The 24,565-nt window shown below is 41.5% G+C and overlaps 4 protein-coding genes, 1 long non-coding RNA gene, 1 pseudogene and 1 gene segment (V, D, J or C); 1 reads left to right on the top strand and 6 right to left on the bottom strand.

The window, feature by feature from the left end:
- The window catches only part of LOC115427909 (Ig kappa chain V region Mem5-like), a 96,556-nt gene that overhangs the window by 14,278 nt on the left and 57,713 nt on the right, over window positions 1–24,565 (bottom strand).
- On the bottom strand, window positions 3,923–7,230 carry LOC115427894 (tripartite motif-containing protein 35-like). The gene is made up of 3 exons (XM_030146625.1): window positions 7,082–7,230; window positions 5,709–6,822; window positions 3,923–5,318 (listed from the first exon to the last, which is right to left on the bottom strand). Exons 2-3 carry the CDS (start codon window positions 6,815–6,817, stop codon window positions 5,126–5,128), a joined length of 1,302 nt encoding a protein of 433 aa, XP_030002485.1. The 5' UTR covers window positions 6,818–6,822; window positions 7,082–7,230; the 3' UTR covers window positions 3,923–5,125.
- On the bottom strand, window positions 8,940–11,265 carry LOC115427891 (tripartite motif-containing protein 35-like). Its single transcript, XM_030146623.1, has 2 exons — window positions 11,095–11,265; window positions 8,940–10,618 (listed from the first exon to the last, which is right to left on the bottom strand). Exon 2 carries the CDS (start codon window positions 10,611–10,613, stop codon window positions 9,222–9,224), a length of 1,392 nt encoding a protein of 463 aa, XP_030002483.1. The 5' UTR covers window positions 10,614–10,618; window positions 11,095–11,265; the 3' UTR covers window positions 8,940–9,221.
- Window positions 12,649–24,565, bottom strand: part of LOC115427889 (tripartite motif-containing protein 35-like) — a 30,753-nt gene continuing 18,836 nt past the window's right edge. Inside the window, exon 3 of the transcript XR_003936557.1 lies at window positions 12,649–13,312. The gene's annotated coding sequence lies outside the window, so the exon portion shown is untranslated. The remainder of the gene's footprint in view (window positions 13,313–24,565) is intronic.
- On the bottom strand, window positions 13,311–15,222 carry LOC115427888 (tripartite motif-containing protein 35-like; annotated as a pseudogene).
- LOC115427890 (tripartite motif-containing protein 35-like) lies at window positions 20,467–22,894 on the bottom strand. 2 transcript variants are annotated; one of them, XM_030146622.1, is made up of 3 exons: window positions 22,764–22,894; window positions 21,346–22,509; window positions 20,467–21,145 (listed from the first exon to the last, which is right to left on the bottom strand). In XM_030146622.1, the coding sequence occupies exons 2-3, from the start codon at window positions 22,502–22,504 to the stop codon at window positions 21,084–21,086; spliced, it is 1,221 nt and encodes a 406-aa protein (XP_030002482.1). In that variant the 5' UTR covers window positions 22,505–22,509; window positions 22,764–22,894; the 3' UTR covers window positions 20,467–21,083. The 2 variants fall into 2 exon arrangements, with proteins under 2 accessions (XP_030002482.1, XP_030002481.1); XM_030146621.1 differs by having other exon boundaries at window positions 20,467–22,509.
- On the top strand, window positions 22,503–24,032 carry LOC115427924 (uncharacterized). Its single transcript, XR_003936559.1, has 2 exons — window positions 22,503–22,930; window positions 23,328–24,032. It is a non-coding gene; the product is annotated as an uncharacterized LOC115427924 (long non-coding RNA).

The raw sequence follows: 24,565 nt of genomic DNA, 5'->3' as shown, positions 1-24,565 counted from the left end.
ACTGCACGGCAACAATTCACCGGCTCTGCTCCGTACCCGGGTTGGGCTCCGACGCCGTCTACGGTCTGGTCCGGCCAAACCGTCTCCAACACCGGCTGAGGCTCCGCCCCCTGCTCCGGTCCTGTATGCCTCGGGCTCCTACCCCGACTACGGCCCCGGCTGAGCCTCCGACTGGCGTATCCCTCATTCAGTCTCCTCGAACAACCCCCCTCAAACAGAACAGCCCCAGTTCAGACCTATGTGACTAATGTTACATTTTCTACTGGTTTATGTTAGTGCATTAGTGGGCGTTCAAAATGATTGGATGGTGTTTTTTCAGCCCTACCTGTTCCACAGGTGACTGATGTTTTTAATTTTTGTGTTAGAGCATTTAATGAATTAGTTGTAATCGGGGTGTGAAGGGGATTTTAAGGAATATAATAAAACATGCTCCAGGAAAACATCTCAGACCCCACCTTTAATCATTTCTTGTTTGAGTTTAATATCGTTTTGTAGATAGTTAAATCAGTCGTACTGTTGGCTAGGTCAGAGTGAACTAGCTATCAAGTCCCTGGAAAAGACGCCTACTTGGTAGGATAAGGTCACTGACCATTTTCTTAAAAAGGCACGGAGGGCCAAATTTATGTTTAAATAACTTGACAATTTTTTTGATGTAAGCCGACAATGAGCTTCCCCTGCCTGAAAGACGAGAAGCCGCCACTGCTCAGAATGTACATCAACTTAGGATGTTGAATATGAAGTGTGAACTGGAACACACTGAACAACAAGTATTTGAATTTGGGTCCAGTAGTTTTTGTTTTGGACTCTATTTTTTCTAAATCAGTCCAATTGCTTTTTGGCACCTGGTTGAACTCAAAAAGCAGTTACACAGACAAAACTCAGAAAAATTACAATAAAACCACAAGAAAAAGAGTGTAAAAAAAAAAAAAGCACAAACTATCTATTTTTGTTGCCGGTCAGTCTCACTGACTGCTCTGTGTTTTGACCCCATTACACAGCAGCGGGGGGTACACTGTGCATGCTCATATGTCTACACAAAACACAAGGTCTATTCTATCAGCACGTTTTGAAATGTTTCTTACTGAGCAAAGGGTTGAATTTTTAGGAATATCTAAATTAAATCATACATTCAGAATGCTCACCACAGACACATCAGGGGTTAAAGGGTTAAATAAGTGTGTCTAGTTTATGGATCAGCTCCACAGTGCAGCATTCTAAACACAAATAGACCTGTGGAAACTGTAAAACTCTCCTCTGACTGTCCATTATTGATCCACTGAACAATCACAACTTCAGTCACTGTGTACATTTATATTCTGTTGTTATTCAAGAACAGAGGTTTTACGTCCCTGGCTGACAACACTGGAGTGCTGCACAGCAAAGCTTTTGCAGCCTCAAAAGCATGCTGGCAGGCTGGAGACCACATAAACTCTGTTTTGGGGCTAGAGAGGCTGGTAAGAGGAGCTACAACATCTGCTAAGTTATGACAAAAGCCTCTGTAGTAACCACACATGCCCAGAAAGCTGCGCAATGCCCTTCCGGTACAAGGTACAGGATAATCAATCACTGCTTGCAACTTTTGCCTCAATTGGACATACCAGCCCCAGGCCGACTTACTTGCCCAGGTATGTGACCGTGGCTTTTCCAAACTCACACTTTGCTAGACTAAGTGTAAGGGACGTTTCATCAAGGCAGTTAAATATTACAAAAAGTGTCTCCACATGCTAATACACCACCACATCGTCTAGGTAAGCCTCACAGTTTTTCACACCCATGAGGACTTTCTGCATCAATCTTTGAAACGTGGCAGATGTGTTTCTTAAACCAAAAGGCATTATAGTATATTGTAGGAAAACATCAGGTGTTACAAATGCAGAAATCTCAGATGCACGTTCAGTTAGGGGAACCTGCCAGTAACCCTTCAATCAATCAAGTTTTGTCACAAACTTGGCGGCACCCACTCTATCCACACAATCCTCCATCCTAGGAAGAGGAAAAGAGTCTGGTTTGGTGACCGAATTAACTTTTCTATAATCATTACAAAAGTGCGGAGTGGAATCAGGCTTGGGCACCAGTAGGCAGGGAGAGCTCCAGGCACTTGAGCTCGGTACCGCTAACCCATGTTCCAGCAGATACTTAACTTCCTGCTGCATCACAGCTCTTTTGGCAGGATTGACACGTAAGCATGTTGTTTATTGGTGCATGTCCCTCAACGTCTTTGTCAAGGTGCAAAACTGTTGTTTGACGAGGGTGATCAGAAAACAGTGGCACATGATTTTTAAACAGCTTGATGATATCAAGACGGGCAGGTTCAGGCAAGTGAGACAAATATGAGTCTAAATTATTCATGATAGCTGAATTTCCCAAGGGTGCAGAAGGCATGACGCTGTTTTTCTCAGTGAGACCATCCTCCATCAGTTGGAACACACACCGTAGCAACAGGCTCAGGCGCAGCCTGTACAGGCGACAGGGACACATCTGCCCAGTCAACATAACGTTTCAACATATAAATATGGCAGACCCACGAAGTTTGTTTTCTGTCGGGTGTCTGCACCACATAATCAGTCTCTGAGAACTTTTGCTCCACTACATAGGGGCCAGAAAAATGAGCCTGCAACCCTGACCCAGGCATTGGCTGCAGGACCAATACTTTGTCACCTGGTCTAAACACTCTATCCTCAGCCTTCTTGTCAAACTGCTCTTTCATCTTGGTCTGACTAGCGGCGACAGATTTCAGAGCAGTTTCACAGGTGTAATGCAAACATTCACGAAAGGACATAATCTAACACATTGTGTTCTGCACATGGGACATCTGAAAGCCACTTATCTTTTAACAAACACAGAGGTCCCCGCACTGTGTAACTGAACACCAGGTCAGCTGGGCTGAACCTGAGGGATTCCTGAGTGGTTTCCCTTTCCGCAAACAACAAGAGGGGAAGACCCTCATCCTACTCTTTGGCCGAATCAATACAAAATTTCCGGAGCGTAGACTTAAGTGTTTGGTGGAACCGCTCCAAGACTCCTTGCGACTCCGGATGATATGGACTGGACTTCTGGTGTTTTATTTTAAGCTCTGCTATGACCTGTGAAAACACCTTGGACATGAAATTAGAGCCTTGATCTGATTGGACAACTTTAGGCAAACCGAACATGGAAAAAAACTTAACCAGGACTTTAACAACCGCTCTAGACTTAATGGTGCATAATAGCATGGTTTCTGGGTAGCGTGTGGCCGCACACATCATGGTAAGAATATACTGATGCCACGACTTAGTTTTTGGCAGCGGACCCACGCAGTCTACCAGCACACACTCAAAGGGCTCCTGTCATGTCGGCTTCTGGACTTTGTCTGTCTTTTCTGTTTTGTTTGTCATTTCCTGTTTTATTTTGTTAAGTTTCCCTCATGTGTCTTGTCTGTTGTCTTTACTTCCTTTTGTGTTCACCTTTCACCTGATTACCTTGCTCCTCCCTGATTATCTCCACCTGTGTCTCATTGTCTTCCCGCCCTCTTGTGTATTTAAACCCTGTGTCTTCCCCTGTTCCTTTGCCAGTTTGTGCTCTACAACTCGTTGTGTTCACTTACCAGCATTACTTGGATCCTGTTCGTTTGTCTGCCGTGTTTGACCTGTTTTCGTCCTTCGACCACCGATTCAGCCTGTTCCTATCCTGCCTGCTTGTTCTCGACCTGGTTCGTGTACCCGACTCTGTCTCTGCCTGCTCCCTTTAAATACCTCAGCCTCCACTGATTACCTGTGCTTCGACCTCCGCCTGTATTACTACCGTGAGTCTGCCTGTCCCTCATGTACCGTTGCTTGTTTGACTGCTTATCCGTGTATGACCTGGCTTGTTTTGTGACCACCCTCTGTTTGTCCCTAGTGGGGATTCCGTTGGGGTTTTCCCGGCTCGGCCAGGCCGGTCGTCTGCCGTATTCACCCGCAGCCCAGACGTTTATTCCCGGAATCGGAGGCTTCACAGAAGTTACATTATCTCTGTGTTGTATATTATTCCCTGTTAAAGTGTTTAATAAAAACACTAAACCTTACTGGTTATTGGTGGTCTTGCTTTTGGGTTCAGCCTTTGTACTTAGCCTTTCACAGCTCCCCCATCACTGGAATTGGACGGAGGGGCGCCGGTGGCACAGGCTGGTTTGGTTTACCTACAACCTGACAAACATGACAAGACCGATAATAACTGGACACATCCCCCTTCGAACCCGGCCAGAAGAAGTGTTGGAGAATGCGGTTATATGTTTTTCTAACACCAAGATGTCCATCCAGACTGGAATCATGGGCCAGATTCAGAACTTGCTGGCGGAACAGCGCTGGCACAACCACCTGTCGAACTGAATTCCACACACTGGACCCAGGGGTCCACTTTCTCATTAATACCCCTTTATCAAAAAAGAATACAACGTATTTGCCAGTGGCGCCCTGCGCAGCGGCAGCAGCAGACACACGCACATCCAAATTACGATCATTTGCGTCAGCCTGTGCCTTCGCTTCCGTCTCATCCACAGCAACACCCGTGGCCCCAGCCAAACGCATCAGCACTCCCTTCTCCACCTATTTGTCACTCAAACACTGATACAACTCAGCCTTTTTATCAGAGTAGGACACATTAATATTGTAGAAATTGGCCACAGTCAACAGCTCAGCTTTTTTACATAAATCCAATTTATCCCATGTGGGAGCCATGACAAAGTCATCTAAATCAAACATGGCTGCCACCGTCACAACCACGAACTGCACACAAGAGAGAAAGAGAGAGAAAAAAACTTACCAACTTATCCCTGTATCAGTCGCTCAAAAGAACAAACGTGCAATAAGGACGAGCCCCCAATTCATGTTACGCCCCCAGCTAGGGGACCCTAGGGCATAGCATGAATTAGTGGACACCTTTCCTCACTCCCAAGCCACAGAGAAACCCCCAGGATGTGGGTTGTGCATTTTAACAAATGGGTGATTTATTTACAAAGTGTGTAAAGACAGGTACTGAAAACTCAAAATAACTGCAGCTGGGACTTCAAGGTGGGCTTAGGCCAAAATAACAAAGATAACTTTACTAACCCAAGAAACGAGAATGACCTGCAAAAGAAAAGAAACCAAAATACAAAGTCTAACCTCCCTTACTTAAACATGAGAAAACGAGATGAAAGAAAACCGCTGCCCACCCCTACTGCTGCAACCAGGAACATCAACAGAATGAAGACGGGGTTGGGAGTGGAAGAACGGCGACGATGGACCGGCCGAGCTCCGTCATCTTTATAGGTCCTCCTCCGGCTGGCTGGTCCAATCCGTGTGCGGGATCTGGCTCCGCACCTACAACACATCAACCACTAATGCACAGCTAGAAGGACACGCCCACAGATTGACACCTAGACCCACCTATGGGTCGTAACAGAGAGTTAACTTCTTCATCTTCATCTTTAGTTGAGCTGTTTCACTGTCACACAGACCTTCAGAGGGAAAATTTTCACTGGGTTTGAGTAACCGGTGTAAATACATGGAAACAGTGTTTTTCCAGTGAAAGTGTGTGTGAAGGTGTAAATGTGTGTGTTTGTATCAGGATCAGAGAAGGACAGTGTTCCTCTGTCAAAGTCCACATTCAGTCTGATCCTCTGAAACACTTTATGAACTGGGAGAACAGTGATTTTATCTGATGATGATGATGTTACATAGTATTTATCAATGAAGAAATGGATCTCCCACCTTTCATCCTGATCTTTCTTCCCCTGGTCAGACTTTGTTCTTACACCCAATGCCCACTCCTCATTGTCTGTGACGTCGACCTCCCAGCTGTGAGTCCCTGAGTTAAAACCCTCAGAACCCAGGACAAGGAAATCTCCAAACCTCTCTGGATTATGTGGAAGCTTGCGTTTTTTTCCTTTTCTCACCTCAGTCAGATCTTCAGACAGGATGAGGTTTGGACCTGCAGAGTTTGGGTCCAGAACCAGAGGAGTGTAGGAGACCATGTCCTTCATGTTGTTCCAGATGTTGAAGCTCAGGTTGCCCAGATGTTTGGCCTGGTCTATCAGAGCTCCTGAGCCCAGCTGTGGATCCTCCAGCAGGAGGTGCTGCTGCACTCTTTCCACTGCAGCCTTGTATTTGTGCAGGAATGAGACGTGTTCACCTCTCAGCTCGTCCTCTGTGGCTCGGATTGTTTGTGACAGAGCTGCTATCTCTCTTCTCACAGCCTCCATCTTCTCCTTCATCCTCTGACTCTTATGCTCCTCTTCCTCCCTCAGAGCTCTGATCCTGGACTCCTCTTCCTCTTGGAGAAACTGGTGGAGCTTCTTAAACTGCTCCTTAATCTGCCTCTCTGTGTGTCGGGCCTGGACCTCAATGTGTTCTGCTGTTCCACCAAACTCCTCTTTCACTTCATTTAAAGACTTTAACTTGTCCTTTAAGGGTTTAAAGGAGTTCTGGAGCTTCTCTCTGAGATCCTGAGCAGCTTCATCGATGGGTCTGAATCTGTGGTCATTGTGTATTTTTGAGGTTTGACAGATGAGACAAACTGGCTGCTGATGATCCAGACAGAAGAGTTTGAGTTTCTCTGAGTGCAGACTGCAGACAGACTCTGAATCTGTCTGATTTCTCTGTTGTAAGAACGACTCACAGACATTCTTTAAGGCCAGATTACAGGGTGGTCGTTTTGAGGATCTTCTCTTACAAACTGGACACTCCTTGATGGGTTTGTCTTTCCACCAGTTCTGCAGACAGACTTTACAGAAGCTGTGGCTGCAGGACAGAACAACAGGATCTCTGTAGACGTCCTGGCAGACTGGACAGCAGTAATCTTCATCTGATCTGGAAGCCATTTAGTCTGAGAATGAAGATGAAAACACAGGTTCAGTCAGTCAGGGCTCCTCCCTCATCAAGGCTCAACTTTATGTTCACTGTCCCACTCAGGGAAATGTGTTCCACAACAAATGTTCACAAGTTTGACAAAGTACAGATAATACAACAGTACCAACAGTAAATGACTGATCTAGAACCTGGAAATCCAGACCCAGTACAAATGTGTCTGTGCTCCGTTTGACTCAGTTTCACTTTCTCTTTGACTGGTGTTGTTGTAAACTCACATTCAGTGTGTTGAATGTCAGCAGGTCGAAGCAGCCATGTCTGATTTTCCTCTTTTCTCTCCTGTAGTTGGACTGTGTTTGGTCTGAAGGTGAATCTGATCCTTTGTTTCTCCGTCTGTGTGTCTGACACTCGTCTGGAACAAACTCTGTTTCCTTGTTCTTTTCAGGTGAGCCAGATAAAGGGGTGGAGCTTAGACACACCTCTTCTCCAGTATCTTTGCCAAATAGTGTGTGATGAGGAATAGTTTTGATGATACGTTGACTTTTCCTCAGTGGATGAATTAAGTGAATCTCATCTAATTACATTTATATATGGGGAACAAAAGAAAACATCCCATAAACAGGATAAAGGTCTTTGTTCAAACTTGGAGCAGGTAGTTACATCTCAGAGATTTTATTGTCTTTTTAACCGGGTGAAGCAGGTTCAGCAGGGCTTAGATTATATATTGTGGCCAAATTTGTGATTTTCAGAGTGTGTTTGAGATTCTTATATGAACATATCTTTATACTTCTGTGATTATCAGACCAGTGGTTGTTGATATCGGTCTATTTATGATCTGAGCCTCTTGGTTTTAAGTCCAAATGTTGAAAACTCAGTGACTTTTTAACAGTTGTGTGTCTGGTTCAAATTTGGTAAATGTGGTTTAATTAGACGTGCAGTCGGAGATGCTGAAAAGTCTGTTCTGTAGTAAATTCAATTCTGATTAAATGGATTTTAGTGGCTGATGAGACAAATTTGTGGAGTCGATATAGATGAAGGTCTGAACCACATTCAGTGTAAATAAACTGTACAAAGTTTAGAAGTAATGACATGTGAAATAAAGCAGTTCTCAGACAGAGTGTTCATTGTCTCTGATGAATTTATTGACATGAATATTTCCCATTTACACATCAGACTCAGTTTGGAGTTTATTCAGTGGCTGTTATTATCTGTCCACATATCACTAGAACGGCTGTAAACTATGACACATGTTACAGAACAATGTTTACATCTGGTATTTGACAGTTTATCTGTTCATCGAGTTCAAGGTGAAGACTTCAAATGTCTCACTGTCCGAAAAAACTCCAACTGTAATCACACAAATCACAATAAAAACCAACAAACAAAAGAAAAGAGTTTGATTTAAATAGAGAAAAAACATAACTCCATCATTTCCCTTTAGGACATTTCCATAGTGAACTAATGACAACGTGCATTTAAAAAAGAGCAAACTCATCAAAATAAAACATAAATCCACATGCAAACAATAAAACAGTTGGAACATTTCATACCTGAGACATCATTTCAATGACAAAGGCTGCTGTGAATTTGTGTCTGTTTCAGGTTCATTAAAGCTGCTGTGAGTATGTGCTTGTGTTCCTTTTCTTCGGTGGTTTTGTTTTACTGTGTGTTTCAGGGTCAAAACAGGAGGAAGAACAGAAAAAGAAAAAGAGGGGAATTGAAGTTTGACAGGTTTGGACTAAATAAACTACTCAGAATGGACATCAGTTTAGGATGTTGAACATGAAGTGTGAACTGGAACACACTGAACAACAAGTATTTGAATTTGGGCCCAGTAGTTTTTGTTTTGGGCTCTATTTTTTCTAAATCAGTCCAGCTGCTTTTTGGCACCTCGGTGAACTCCAAACAACAGTTACACTGAAAACCTCAGAAAAATCACAGTAAAACCACAAGGAAAATGGTTTAAAAAAACAAAAACAAAAACAAAAAAAGCCCAAACCATCTATTTTTGTTGCCAGTCAGTCTCACTCACTGTTCTGTGTTTTGCCCCCATTACACAGGTGGTGGGGGGTGCACTGAGCATGCTCAGATGTCTATGGAAAACACAAGGTCTATTCTATCAGCACGTTTTGAAATGTTTCCTACTGAGCAAAAGGTTGAATTTTTAGGAATATTTAAATTAAATCATACATTCAGAATGCTCACCACAGACACGTCAGGGGTTAAAGGGTTAAATAAGTGTGTCTAGTTTACTGATCAGCTCCACAGTGCAGCATTCGAAACACAAATAGACCTGTGGAAACTGTAAAACTCTCCTCTGACTGTCCATTATTGATCCACTGAACAATCACAACTTCAGTCACTGTGTACATTTATATTCTGTTGTTATTCAAGAAAAGAGACTTAACATCATCATCTTCATCTGTACTTGAGCTGTTTCACTGTCACACAGACCTTCAGAGGTGAAATCTTCACTGGGTTTGGGTCAAAAGTATAAATATATGGAAACAGTGTTTTTCCAGTGAAAGTGTGTGTGTAGGTGTGAATGTGTGTGTTTGTATCAGGATCAGAGAAGGACAGTGTTCCTCTGTCAAAGTCCAGATTCACTCTGATCCTCTGAAACACTTTATGAACTGGGAGAACACTGGGTTCACCTGATGATGATGGTATATAGTATTTACCACTGACGAACTTGATCCCCCACCTTTCATCCTGATCTTTTAGCCCCTGGTCAGACTTTGTTCTTACACCCAAAATCCAGTCCTCATTGTCTGTGACGTCGACCTCCCAGCTGTGAGTCCCAGAGTTAAAACCCTCAGAGCCCAGGACTGTGTACATAAACCTCTCTGGATTCTGTGGAAGCTTCTGTTCATCTCCTTCTCTCACCTCAGTCAGATCTTCAGACAGGATGAGGTTTGAACCTGCAGAGTTTGGGTCCAGAACCAGAGGAGTGTAGGAGACCATGTCCTTCATGTTGTTCCAGATGTTGAAGCTCAGGTTGCCCAGATGTTTGGCCTGGTCTATCAGAGCTCCTGAGCCCAGCTGTGGATCCTCCAGCAGGAGGCGCTGCTGCACTCTTTCCACTGCAGCCTTGTATTTGTGCAGGAATGAGACGTGTTCAGCTCTCAGCTCGTCCTCTGTGGCTCGGATTGTTTGTGACAGAGCTGCTATCTCTCTGCTCACAGCCTCCATCTTCTCCTTCATCCTCTGACTCTTCTGCTCCTCTTCCTCCCTCAGAGCTCTGATCCTGGACTCCTCTTCCTCTTGGAGAAACTGGTGGAGCTTCTTAAACTGCTCCTTAATCTGCCTCTCTGTGTGTCGGGCCTGGACCTCAATGTGTTCTGCTGTTCCACCAAACTCCTCTTTCACTTCATTTAAAGACTGTAACTTGTCCTTTAAGGGTTTTAAGGAGTTCTGGAGCTTCTCTCTGAGATCCTGAGCAGCTTCATCGATGGGTCTGAATCTGTGGTCATTGTGTATTTTTGAGTCTCTGCAGATGAGACAAACTGGCTGCTGATGATCCAGACAGAAGAGTTTGAGTTTCTCTGAGTGCAGACTGCAGACAGACTCTGAATCTGTCTGATTTCTCTGTTGTAAGAACGACTCACAGACATTCCTTAAGGCCAGATTACAGGGTGGTCGTTTTAAGGATCTTCTCTTACAAACTGGACACTCCCTGATGGGTTTCTCTCTCCACCAGTTCTGCAGACAGACTTTACAGAAGCTGTGGCTGCAGGACAGAACAACAGGATCTCTGTAGACATCCTGGCAGACTGGACAGCAGTAATCTTCCTCTGATCTGGAAGCCATTTAGTCTGAGAATGAAGATGAAAACACAGGTTCAGTCAGTCAGGGCTCCTCCCTCATCAAGGTTCAACTTCATGTTCACTGTCCCACTCAGGGAAATGTGTTCCACAACAAATGTTCAGAAGCTTGACAAAGTACAAACTAGAAAAGCACTCGGAGAGCGCAGACCTCCGCCAAGGCAGATCAGTTCCCCCACCCCCCCACCCCCGATCATGACCAAAATTTAATCATTTGTTCCTTGTGCCAGTATCAACATTTCCTGAAATTTTCATCCAAATCCGTCCATAAGTTTTTTAGTTTTCTTGCACACGGACAGACAGACAGACAAACCAACGCCGGCAAAGACATAACCTCGACGGAGGTAAAAATACAACAGTACCAACAACTGATCTAGAACCTGGAAATCCAGACCCAGTACAAATGTCTCTCTGCGCCGTTTGACTCAGTTTCACTTTCTCTTTGACTGGTGTTGTTGTAAACTCACATTCAGTGTGTTGAATGTCAGCAGGTCGAAGCAGCCGTGTCTGATTTTCCTCTTTTCTCTCCTGTAGTTGGACTGTGTTTGGTCTGAAGGTGAATCTGATCCTTTGTTTGTCCGTCTGTGTGTCTGACACCTGTCTGGAACAAACTCTATTTCCTAATTCCTCTCAGGTGAGTCAGGTAAGGGGGCGGAGCTTAGACACACCTCTTCTCCAGTATCTTTACAGAAAAGTGTCTTTCGAGGAATAGTTTTGATGATACGTTGACTTTTCCTCAGTGAACCTCATGTCATTGCATTTGCACATAAGGAGAAAAACAAAATGACACATGAACAGGACATAGGTCTTTGTTAAAACTTTACAAAGTAGTTGCAGCTCAGAGTTTTTTTTGTTTGTTTGTTTTTAATAGAGTTAAGACAGGAAGTGTAACAGGAATTATTAGGATTATCTTTTCTATCTTATCTTCTTTCAACATATGAGAAGAGGATTGACAAATGTTGACAGGTTTCCTTCCATTATGACTGAAGACAATCACGTTGTGTGTCCTCAGGTTTATTCATGTAGAAAGTATTAAACTGTAGCAACTATGACACATGTTACAGAACAATGTTTACATCTGGTATTTTACAGTTTATCTTTTCATCAAGTCCAGGATGAAGACTTCAAATGTGCCACTTTGTCCTAAAAAAAACTCCAACTATAATCACACAAATCACAATAAAAACCAACAAACAAAAGTAAAGAGTTTGACTAAAATAGAGAAAAACCATGAATCCATCATTTCCCTTGAGGACATTTCCATAGTGAACCAATGACAACCTGCATTTAAAAAAGAGCAAACTCATCAAAATAAAACATAAACCCACAAGTAAACAAAAAAATCAAACTGTAACAGAATAAACATGAATAAACTGTAAAAACTGGAGAAACTTTGCCAAAGAATCAGGAGCATTTTACAAGATTTGAGCAAAGATCAATCCTTCAAACATTCTTCAACAATATGAACTTCTCTAGTACGAAAACTGTAATTCAAGTCTGTTCTTATTAGAGATAAACATCAATGCATCAGTTTTCAGCAATGATAAGATTTCAGATCAGGACAAGTGAATACGATGGAAGAACAGTGACGCCTGTGAACATGTGTTACTGTAAAAAGAGCTGAAACACAAATATTCAACAATGTTTGCATAGAGTCTATTAAAACATCACACCAGCTTTCAGAGCTTAGTTTAAACCAACAGGTAAAGACCTCAGCTCTAATATGAAGCAAATATGGAAGGATCTTACAGTTGTAATACCGTTGACGGCCACTAGATGCTGCTCCAAACACCCTGGTCCCATTGACTTACATGGAACTTCTGTCTAAAAGTTTTTACATTTACATTCATGCATTTGGCAGACGGTTCTTTCCAAAGTGACTTACAGGGGAAAAAATAAAATAAAAGAATAAAATAAAAGAATAGATTACATACATAAAGCAGCTGTACAATTGAAAACTGTTGTACAGAAGATTAAAAAGGCAAAATGATAGACTAGAATATAAGAATACTTTAAAAAGACATAAAAATGGTTTTTGCTTTTTTCTTCCCCAAAAGTCATTCTGGTCTCATCTGTGTATGTGGACTCTCTAATAACCCTGGTCTGAACATTAGATGCCTCCATAATAAAAGTAGTGACTCACTAATACAGACAAATTCAGTCCAAATGCTGGTTGGCTGTAGTTTCTAAATATGTTCTTGGGTTAAAATGTGAAATAGTGAGAATTAATGAGTGAATGGGTTTTAGTCCAAAGGAATGTTTGTGTCAGAGCTACCAGATCTACTTCAAAACACTGTACATTAGAGTATATTCCCTTCTTTAGGTTCTATATACTAGAACATTTACAAATCTATTGGATAAATGTTCATAAACCAGTGTATATGTGCAATAGCACTTTATCATACACACTGGAAACATCAGCTGACCAGCACTTTTCTTATTTAAGTGACTGAATTACAGAAGATTTGAAAAGTTTATGTTTGTTTTTGTACAGTTTTCCTTGAGTTGGAACATTTCATACCTGAACAAAGACAGAGGATGCATTAAATAAGTATGTCTAGTTTACTGATCAGCTCCACAGTGCAGCATTCGAAACACAAATAGACCTGTGGAAACTGTAAAACTCTCCTCTGACTGTCCATTATTGATCCACTGAACAATCACAACTTCAGTCACTGTGTACATTTATATTCTGTTGTTATTCAAGAAAAGAGACTTAACTTCTTTTTCACTGTCACACAGACCTTCAAAGGGAAAATCTTCACTGGGTTTGAGTAACCAGTGTAAATAAATGGAAACAGTGTTTTTCCAGTGAAAGTGTGTGTGTAGGTGTAAATGTGTGTGTTTGTATCAGGATCAGAGAAGGACAGTGTTCCTCCGTCAAAGTCCAGATTCACTCTGATCCTCTGAAACACTTTATGAACTGGGAGAAAAGTGACTTGACCTGATGACGATGTTCTCCAGTATTTATCACTGAAGAACACCATCCCCCACTTTTCATCCTGATCTTTCTCGTTCATGTCAGACTTTGTTCCTACACCTAATGACCACTTTTTATTGTCTGTGACGTCGACCTCCCAGCTGTGAGTCCCTGAGATAAAACCCTCAGAGCCCAGAACACAGATTTTTCTAATCCTCTCTGGATTCTGTGGAAGCTTCTGTTTTTCTCCTCTTCTCACCTCAGTCAGATCTTCAGACAGGATGAGATATGACCCTGCAGAGTTTGGGTCCAGAACCAGAGGAGTGTAGGAGACCATGTCCTTCATGTTGTTCCAGATGTTGAAGCTCAGGTTGCCCAGATGTTTGGCCTGGTCTATCAGAGCTCCTGAGCCCAGCTGTGGATCCTCCAGCAGGGGGCGCTGCTGCACTCTTTCCACTGCAGCCTTGTATTTGTGCAGGAATGAGACGTGTTCAGCTCTCAGCTCGTCCTCTGTGGCTCGGATTGTTTGTGACAGAGCTGCTATCTCTCTGCTCACAGCCTCCATCTTCTCCTTCATCCTCTGACTCTTCTGCTCCTCTTCCTCCCTCAGAGCTCTGATCCTGGACTCCTCTTCCTCTTGGAGAAACTGGTGGAGCTTCTTAAACTGCTCCTTAATCTGCCTCTCTGTGTGTCAGGCCTGGACCTCAATGTGTTCTGCTGTTCCATTAAACTCCTCTTTCACTTCATTTAAAGACTTTAACTTGTCCTTTAAGGGTTTTAAGGAGTTCTGGAGCTCCTCTCTGAGATCCTGAGCAGCTTCATCGATGGGTCTGAATCTGTGGTCATTGTGTATTTTTGAGTCTCTGCAGATGAGACAAACTGGCTGCTGATGATCCAGACAGAAGAGTTTGAGTTTCTCTGAGTGCAGACTGCAGACAGACTCTGAATCTGTCTGATTTCTCTGTTGTAAGAACGACTCACAGACATTCTTTAAGGCCAGATTACAGGGTGGTCGTTTTAAGGATCTTCTCTTACAAACTGGACACTCCCTGATGGGTTTCTCTCTCCACCAGTTCTGCAGACAGACTTTACAGAAGCTGTGGCTGCAGGACAGAACAACAGGATCTCTGTAGACGTCCTGGCAGACTGGACAGCAGTAATCTTCCTCTGATCTGGAAGCCATTTAGTCTGAGAATGAAGAGGAAAACACAGGTTCAGTCAGTCAGGGCTCCTCCCTCATCAAGGTTCAACTTCATGTTCACTGTCCCACTCAGGGAAATGTGTTCCACAACAAATGTTCACCAGTTTGACAGAGTACAAACTAGAAAAGCACTCGGAGAGCGCAGACCTCCGCCAAGGCAGATCAGTTCCCCCACCCCCGATCATGACCAAAATTTAATCATTTGTTCCTTGTGCCAGTATCAACATTTCCTGAAATTTTCATCCAAATCCGTCGATAACTTTTTTAGTTTTCTTGCACACGGACATACAGAAAAACAAACCAACACCGGCAAAAGCATAACCTCGACAGAGGTAAAAATACAACAGTACCAACAACTGATCTAGAACCTGGAAATCCAGACCCAGTACAAATGTGTCTCTGCTCCGTTTGACTCAGTTTTCCTTTCTCTTTGACTGGTGTTGTTGTAAACTCACATTCAGTGTGTTTAATGTCAGCAGGTCGAAGCAGCCGTGTCTGATTTTCCTCTTTTCTCTTCTGTAGTTGGACTGTTTTTGGTCTGAAGGTGAATCTGATCCTTTGTTTGTCCGTCTGTGTGTCTGATGCCTGTCTGGAACAAACTCTGTTTCCTTGTTCTTTTCAGGTGAGTTAGATAAAGGGGTGGAGCTTAGACACACCTCTTCTCCAGTATCTTTGTAAAATAGTGTGTGTTGAAGAATAGTTTTGATGATACGTTGACTTTTCCTCAGTGGATGAATTATGTGAATCTCATCTCATTACATTTGTATGTGGGGAACAAAAGAAAACACAACACTAACAGGAAAAAGGTCTTTGTTCAAACTTGGAGCAGGTCATTGCATCTCAAAGGTTTTATTGTCTTTTGAACTTATTAAAGACAGGAAGTGTAACAGGAACAGGAAGTGCACTATCTTTTCTACTTTAAACACATGAGAACAAGTTTTAACCCTTTTCTTCCATTAAAACTGAAGACGATCAACATGTGATTATTGAGTGAAACTTTGGCCTCATTCTGACGACAGGATTTGTGTGTGACCCATTGAGCCCAGGTGCAGAATTTTCCGCCAACGTGAGGAAGTCGATTCCGCTGGACGAGGCGGATATTCCACTGGTGACATGAAGGCTGCTGTCCATGGTGCTGAAAGCTGGAGCGCCTTTTGGGTGATTTGTCCCCAAGAATATGACACAGTGAAGACATTGTCCATGTATCTGCTCACCATGTTCAGATCCTCATACACCTGTGAAGCTTCATTCTCCAACATGAACTCTATAAAAACACATGAAGGAACCGACTGTTGAAGCGGTCTGTGGAGGACTGACTGCACATAGGCCACTGGTGTCACTAAAGTGGTTTACTCCTCACCAGTTGAAGGAGGTTATGTCTGAGATAGTGTCTCATGTGTAAAAGTACCGTCCATATGACCACTACTGACCAATCAGTTCAGTGAGAAGATCCTGTGGACACATGCATGAGGCCAGTGTAAAATGATTAAACCTTAGCCCTAAATCTGTAAACTTTTTAAAATTGTCTCACTCAGTTCTCATTTATTTTTCTGTGAAGATGATGAAGACGAAGGAGAAGATTAGAACCAGGGCCATGAGTGGACTTTAACCCTTCAAGACCTAAATATTCACTGGTGACCAAATACATCTTCTGATTCAATATGTTTAATTTCTTTTCATCCACTAATCCTATCAATACATGTAAATAAATGAGGTAAAATACAGTTCTTCATCTTTTCATGGTTGTCAGATGTGACCTATTTCGACGTTCAGAGGCTCCGTAGTAAACGTGGAAACACTGTCATCTTCTACAACATTGATTCACCAGTAAAACCCATAGAGTTGGATCAATGACAGTGGATGAATGCACTTGTTTTTATGTCCAGGTAATGAGAGATTTGATAGAAAAGTTGCTTGTTCTTCTGTTTTCTCTTTTTTTACATAATAACCTTTGATTTTCTCTGAGCTTTATGAACATCTACACGATCAGGAAATCAACATTTGAAAAAACTACCTGATTTTAACTGAAAAATGCAAAATACTATAATATCATACAAAATGGTGAAAAATCACTTGGAAAAGAAAAAAAAAAAGTATGTTGGAAGTTGTGACAAAAATAGTTATAGGTTTTTAAAGTTTAAGAAAGTTTGCATAAATATTGAGAAAAAAAAAAAAAAACAGAGCTCTGAGGGATAATATTGATGCATCGCTGCTGAAGTTGATGGTTTTAAATTGTCAGATAATAATCTTATGGACTGTACTGAGGTGATGTATCTGTGAAATTTTTATTAAAGATCAAACAACAAATGAAGGTATTGACAGGCAATGCAACATGTTGTAGATCCAACTTATGCAACATGTGTGTGTGTCAAGATGGAGTCTGTTATCGTACTGTAAACCACTGTATGAAGGTCAGTTCAACACACTAGACTTATAGAATGCTGCACTGTGGAGCTGATATGTAAACTAGACTGTTATGTATTGACCTAAAAATAATGTTTCTGTATATCAATTAATTCCATGGGTATTACGATGTAATAAGCACTACTTTTTGTTGGATTAACAAATAGTGCTTTGTACTACATAATATGTGCTTAGTCCGTGGATTGATATGTGACAATTGTGATTTGGCACTTGTTCAGAAATGAAGCATATTGAACTTCACTGTGAATCTGTGCTCCATTATAAAGGTTATTTAAACGGAATAAACATAACACAGACATACTTATTAAATACATCCCCATTCTTTGTTCAGGTATGACATGTTCCAACTCAAGGAAAACTGTAGAAAACAAAGTATAAGAAAAATGTCATGTAAAGGTATGAAGTCCTGTTGACTTCAATTACTACAGGTGTTTTTTATTTTGTGTCATTGTTGTCTTGTGGTTTCAGGGTCTGGAGATAAAGAGACTTAGCAGATGAAAGGGGTGGAGTTCTATAATATTGGGTGTAGAGGTGTGGCCAACAGGGCTGTGAACTGGTCATTTAACACACAGACTGTACATATTCAGTGGACAGGTTTCTGAACTGCCTGTTTGAAATCAGTCATTTGTGATTTTACCATAACCATGTTGGCTTTTTGGATTCAGAAGTGACCACATTTGGACAAAAGGGGTGGGACTACAGGAGCCCAAAGGGTTAGTTTTGAGCTAATGCTAGTGATGGCTTATTAACTCAGTAAAACTAAGCTTCAGTATTAACCTACTAACCACAGCTGTAGCTGAGCTGTTTGTTGAAAAAAAGAATTCAGATTATTAAATAAACTTTAAATCTGAAAGTGTGACTCAGCAGATGTCATAGCTCCTCTTCAACCTCCGATCTAATTAACTGAGGAAGCATTAAATGTCAGACCAGATCACTTCCACTGATCTACAGTTTTTGTAAAAGCTCTGCCTCAGACATTAAATGTGTTAAACTTTATATACTTTAATAAGATAAATGGGAAACAAAGGACAAAATTGCTGGTTAGCTGGTGTTTTCAGTGTGTATGATAAAGTGTTATTCCACAAATATATTAGTTTGTGTCTGTTTATCCAATACATTTATAAATGTTGCTGTTGTTGTGCCGAATTCTACTCCCTGCCAAAAACAGCTCCCCCTTCCTAAATCAGCCAAGAAGAGGACAAAGTGCACCAAATTCACCCTGTCACACCAGAATAACTCCAAATGTGAGCTGCTGAAGTCATTTCACTCCTGTAGCTTCACAAGCTCATTGTAATGGGGGATGCAGTTTTCAGCAATATCTGGTGCCGAATTCTGCTCCCTGCTGAAAACTGCATCCCCAGCCATGGTATCTGTTTTTATTGTTATATATTTTGTGTGTTGTGTATCTAAGATTTAACTTCAGAAAGTTTTATATACCTTACAGTTTGCAAATTCTTTTATATTAACCAGATAAAAAAAAAAAAAAAACAGAACTGCAATATCTTACAACATTATTCATTACTTAATTGCTACACAGCTATGATGGTGTTCAGAGGTTGAATAATTCACAATTAATTTCCTACCCTACAGTCAGAAAGGAGAAAAAGTTGTGACAGGGTGAATTTGGTGCACATTGTCCTCTTCATGGCTGATTTAGGAAGGAGGAGCAGTTTTCGGCAGAGAGTAGAATTCAGCACAACACCTGTAAGGAAGGCTCAGCCCTTCACTAGGGTAGTCACGTGAGATCCCGTTCATGATCTCGCGTTATTCCGTTTTGATTTCCTGTTTGGCTGATGTGAAGCACACATAGCATGTAGTTGAGCGATTCTTCTCAGTATAAGTCCTTTGTCAGGTCCTTGTTCACCTTTTACCGCCGATGTGCTGAATACCAAGTTAATGAAAACAGTAAGTGCATGTTGTGTGTGTTCATAACATACGGTCAATATAGGTCTAGTTTCTGTGTGTGATTCCGTTAGCCTCGTTAGCCTATTAGCTTAGAACCGCGGCCCGGTCGCGGTCATTAATATGCGTAGTTAGGAGCTCGTTAATGATCATTAACATATTATGGAATCATCCAGTGTTATAATGGTTGTTATTCATTGTTGTGTTGTTGCGGGAATGGGTACAAGGTTGTAGGTCGTGTGTATGTGTTGACCATGTTCGTTTATTTAACACCACGAGATGGCGCCATTGTATTACCTATGTCAAGTGAGTTCTGGGTTTAGTTTACATGTTCTATGTAGACAATGAAACTAAGGTTTATGTGTTTGGATCTTTATTTTATTTATTATAGTTGAAAACTGTAATGGTTTGAATTTAATGCCTTTTATGGGTTTGTTGTTCCATACTAAATGAATATATATATGAATCTACATCTGTATAAGAACATCAAGTAAAGGCTGCTGACAGATGGATTGGAGTCTAGTCTCTCCCTCACCTGCGTTCTGACCATCGCACCATCATGTTTACAGTTTCCCCCTGAACAAATTAGCCCCGACTAGCACCTCCCTAACAGTTCCAGTTTAAAGAACCTGTAAAGTGAATGTATTGTAATGTACAGACAGTGTTTTGCTCTGATGTCAATCAGCTGTACAAAGTTTAGAAGTAATGACATGTGAAATAAAGCAGTTCTCAGACAGACTTTTCATTGTCTCTGATGAATTTATTGACATGAATATTTCCCATTTACACATCAAACTCAGTTTGGAGTTTATTCAGTGGCTGTTATTATCTGTCCACATATCACTAGAACGGCTGTAAACTATGACATGTTACAGAACAATGTTTACGTCTGGTATTTGACAGTTTATCTGTTCATCGAGTTGAAGATGACGACTTCAAATGTGCCACTTTGTCCTAAAAAACTCCAACTGTAATCACACAAATCACAATAAAAACCAACAAACAAAAGCAAAGTGTTTGACTTAAATAAAGAAAAAACATAACTCCATTTCCCTTGAGGACATTTCCATAGTGAACCAATTACAACCTTCATTTAAAAATGAGCAAACTCATCAAAATAAAACATAAATCCACATGCAAACAATAAAACAGTTGGAACATTTCATACCTGAGACATCATTTCAATGACAAAGGCTGCTGTGAATTTGTGTCTGTTTCAGGTTCATTAAAGCTGCTGTGAGTATGTGCCCGTGTTCCTTTTCTTCAGTGGTTTTGTTTTACTGTGTGTTTTAGGGTCAAAACAGGAGGAAGAACAGAAAAAGAAAAAGAGAGGAATTGAAGTTTGAAGGGTTTGGACTAAATAAACCACTCAGAATGGACATCAGTTTAGGATGTTGAACATGAAGTGTGAACTGGAACACACTGAACAACAAGTATTTGAATTTGGGCCCAGTAGTTTTTGTTTTGGACTCTAATTTTTCTAAATCAGTCCAGCTGCTTTTATTGCACCTGGGTGAACTCCAAACAACAGTTACACTGAAAACCTCAGAAAAATCACAGTAAAACCACAAGGAAAATGGTTTTAAAAAAAAAAAGCCCAAACCATCTATTTTTGTTGCCACATCTATTTTTGTTGCCAGTCAGTCTCACTCACTGTTCTGTTTTGCCCCCATTACACAGGCGGTGGGGGGTGCACTGTGCATGCTCAGATGTCTATGGAAAACACAAGGTCTATTCTATCAGCACATTTTGAAATGTTTCCTACTGAGCAAAGGGTTGAATTTTTAGGAATATCTAAATTAAATCATACATTCAGAATGCTCACCACAGACACGTCAGGGGTTAAAGGGTTAAATAAGTGTGTCTAGTTTACTGATCAGCTCCACAGTGCAGCATTCGAAACACAAATAGACCTGTGGAAACTGTAAAACTCTCCTCTGACTGTCCATTATTGATCCACTGAACAATCACAACTTCAGTCACTGTGTACATTTATATTCTGTTGTTATTCAAGAAAAAAGACTTAACTTCATCTTCATCTGTAGTTGAGCTGTTTCACTGTCACACAGACCTTCAAAGGTGAAATCTTCACTGGGTATGGGTCAAAAGTATAAATATATGGAAACAGTGTTTTTCCAGTGAAAGTGTGTGTGTAGGTGTGAATGTGTGTGTTTGTATCAGGATCAGAGAAGGACAGTGTTCCTCTGTCAAAGTCCAGATTCACTCTGATCCTCTGAAACACTTTATGAACTGGGAGAACACTGGGTTCACCTGATGATGATGGTATATAGTATTTACCACTGACGAACTTGATCCCCCACCTTTCATCCTGATCTTTCTTCCCCTGATCAGACTTTGTTCTTACACCCAATATCCAGTCCTCATTGTCTGTGACGTCGACCTCCCAGCTGTGAGTCCCAGAGTTAAAACCCTCAGAGCCCAGGACTGTGTACATAAACCTCTCTGGATTATGTGGAAGCTTCTGTTCTTCTCCTTCCCTCACCTCAGTCAGATCTTCAGACAGGATGAGGTTTGGACCTGCAGAGTTTGGGTCCAGAACCAGAGGAGTGTAGGAGACCATGTCCTTCATGTTGTTCCAGATGTTGAAGCTCAGGTTGCCCAGATGTTTGGCCTGGTCTATCAGAGCTCCTGAGCCCAGCTGTGGATCCTCCAGCAGGAGGCGCTGCTGCACTCTTTCCACTGCAGCCTTGTATTTGTGCAGGAATGAGACGTGTTCAGCTCTCAGCTCGTCCTCTGTGGCTCGGATTGTTTGTGACAGAGCTGCTATCTCTCTGCTCACAGCCTCCATCTTCTCCTTCATCCTCTGACTCTTCTGCTCCTTTTCCTCCCTCAGAGCTCTGATCCTGGACTCCTCTTCCTCTTGGAGAAACTGGTGGAGCTTCTTAAACTGCTCCTTAATCTGCCTCTCTGTGTGTCGGGCCTGGACCTGAATGTGTCTTGCTGTTCCATTAAACTCTCTTTTTTCTTCCTTTAAAGACTTTAACTTTTCCTTTAAGGTTTTTAAGGAGTTCTGGAGCTCCTCTTTGAGATCCTGAGCAGCTTCATCGATGAGTCTGAATCTGTGGTCGTTGTGTATTTTTGAGTCTCTGCAGATGAGACAAACTGGCTGCTGATGATCCAGACAGAAGAGTTTGAGTTTCTCTAAGTGCAGACTGCAGACAGACTCTGAATCTGTCTGATTCCTCTGTTGTAAGAACGACTCACAGACATTCTTTAAGGCCAGATTACGAGGTGGATCACTCTGTAACGATAGTGTCTTACAAAGTGGACACTCCCTGATCCGTTTCTCTCTCCACCAGTTCTTCAGACAGACTTTACAGAAGCTGTGGCTGCAGGACAGAACAACAGGATCTCTGTAGACGTCCTGGCAGACTGGACAGCAGTAATCTTCCTCTGATCTGGAAGCCATTTAGTCTGAGAATGAAGATGAAAACACAGGTTCAGTCAGTCAGGGCTCCTCCCTCATCAAGGCTCAACTTCATGTTCACTGTCCCACTCAGGGAAATGTGTTCCACAACAAATGTTCACAAGTTTGACAAAGTACAAAAAATACAACAGTACCAACAGTAAATGACTGATCTAGAACCTGGAAATCTAGACCTAAATGTGTCTCTGCTCCGTTTGACTCAGTTTCACTTTCTCTTTGACTGGTGTTGTTGTAAACTCACATTCAGTGTGTTGAATGTCAGCAGGTCGAAGCAGCCGTGTCTGATTTTCCTCTTTTCTCTCCTGTAGTTGGACTTTTTTTGGTCTGAAGGTCAATCTGATGGTTTGTTTGTCCGTCTGTGTGTCTGACACTCGTCTGGAACAAACTCTGTTTCCTTGTTCTTGTCAGGTGAGTCAGATAAAGGGGTGGAGCTTAGACACACCTCTTTTCCAGTATCTTTGTAAAATAGTGTGTGATGAGGAATAGTTTTGATGATACGTTGACTTTTCTTTAGTGGATGAATTAAGTGAATCTCATCTCATTACATTTGTATATGGGGAACAAAAGAAAACACAACACTAACAGGAAAAAGGTCTTTGTTCAAACTTGGAGCAGGTCGTTGCATCTCAAAGGTTTTATTGTCTTTTGAACTTATTAAAGACAGGAAGTGTAACAGTAACAGGAAGTGCACTATCTTTTCTACTTTAAACACATGAGAACAAGTTTTAACCCTTTTCTTCCATTAAAACTGAAGACGATCAACATGTGATTATTGAGTGAAACTTTGGCCTCATTCTGACGACAGGATTCATGTGTGACCCATTGAGCCCAGGTGCAGAATTCTCCGCCAACGTGAGGAAGTCGATTCCGCTGGACGAGGCGGATATTCCACTGGTGACATGAAGGCTGCTGTCCATGGTGCTGAAAGCTGGAGCGCCTTTTGGGTGATTTGTCCCCAAGAATATGACACAGTGAAGACATTGTCCATGTATCTGCTCACCATGTTCAGATCCTCATACACCTGTGAAGCTTCATTCTCCAACATGAACTCTATAAAAACACATGAAGGAACCGACTGTTGAAGCGGTCTGTGGAGGACTGACTGCACATAGGCCACTGGTGTCACTAAAGTGGTTTACTCCTCACCAGTTGAAGCAGGTTATGTCTGAGATAGTGTCTCATGTGTAAAAGTACCGTCCATATGACCACTACTGACCAATCAGTTCAGTGAGAAGATCCTGTGGACACATGCACGAGGCCAGTGTAAAATGATTAAACCTTAGCCCTTATTCCACAAACTTTTTAAATTTGTCTCACTTAGTTCTCAATAATTTTTCTGTGAAGATGATGAAGACGAAGGAGAAGATTCGAACCAGGGCCATGAGTGGATTTTAACCCTTAAAGACTTAAATATTCACTGGTGACCAAATACATCTCCTGATTTAATAAGTTTATTTTCTTTTCATCCACTAATCCTATCAATACATGTAAATAAATGAGGTAAAATACAGTTTTTCATCTTTTCATTGTTATCAAATATGACCCATTTCAACGTTCAGAGGCTCCGTAGTAAACGTGGAAACACCGTCATCTTCTACAACATTGACTCACCAGTAAAACCCATAGAGTTGGATCAATGACAGTGGATGGACACACTTGTTTTTATGTCCAGTTAATGAGAGATTTGATAGAAAAGTTTCTTGTTCTTCTTTTTTCTCTTTTTTTGATATAATAACCTTTGATTTTCGCTTTATGAACATCTACATGATCAGTTAATAAATGTTTGAAAGAAATATCTGATTTTACTCAAAAATACAAAATGCTTACAATAAAATTATAATAAATGGTGAAGAATCATAGTAGTTTGGAAGTTATGACAAAAATAGTTATGGGTTTTCAAGGTTTAAGAAAGTTTGTACAAATTAAGAAAATACCTTTGGAGCTCTGAGGGATAATATTGATGGATTTCTACTAAAGTTGATGGTTTTAAATGGTCAGATAATAACCTTATGGACTGTACTGAGGTGATGTATCTGTGAAATG

The sequence above is a fragment of the Sphaeramia orbicularis genome, chromosome 11 (assembly GCF_902148855.1).
Source record: "Sphaeramia orbicularis chromosome 11, fSphaOr1.1, whole genome shotgun sequence".
Taxonomy (NCBI): Eukaryota; Metazoa; Chordata; class Actinopteri; order Kurtiformes; family Apogonidae; genus Sphaeramia; species Sphaeramia orbicularis.
The sequence above is the reverse complement of the archived record's forward strand: the minus strand, read 5'-3'. Positions and strand labels throughout refer to the sequence as shown.

Bases quoted from the DNA above. Each gene is read 5' to 3' on its own strand.
- LOC115427894 (XM_030146625.1), bottom strand. From the start codon at position 6,817: ATGGCTTCCAGATCAGATGAAGATTACTGCTGTCCAGTCTGCCAGGAC. The intron at 5,319-5,708 runs GTGGGAGATCCA...GATGTGTTGTAG, and splicing joins AAGAAAGATCAGGATGAAAG to GTGCGGAGCCAGATCCCGCA.
- LOC115427891 (XM_030146623.1), bottom strand. From the start codon at position 10,613: ATGGCTTCCAGATCAGAGGAAGATTACTGCTGTCCAGTCTGCCAGGAT.
- LOC115427890 (XM_030146621.1), bottom strand. From the start codon at position 22,504: ATGGCTTCCAGATCAGAGGAAGATTACTGCTGTCCAGTCTGCCAGGAC.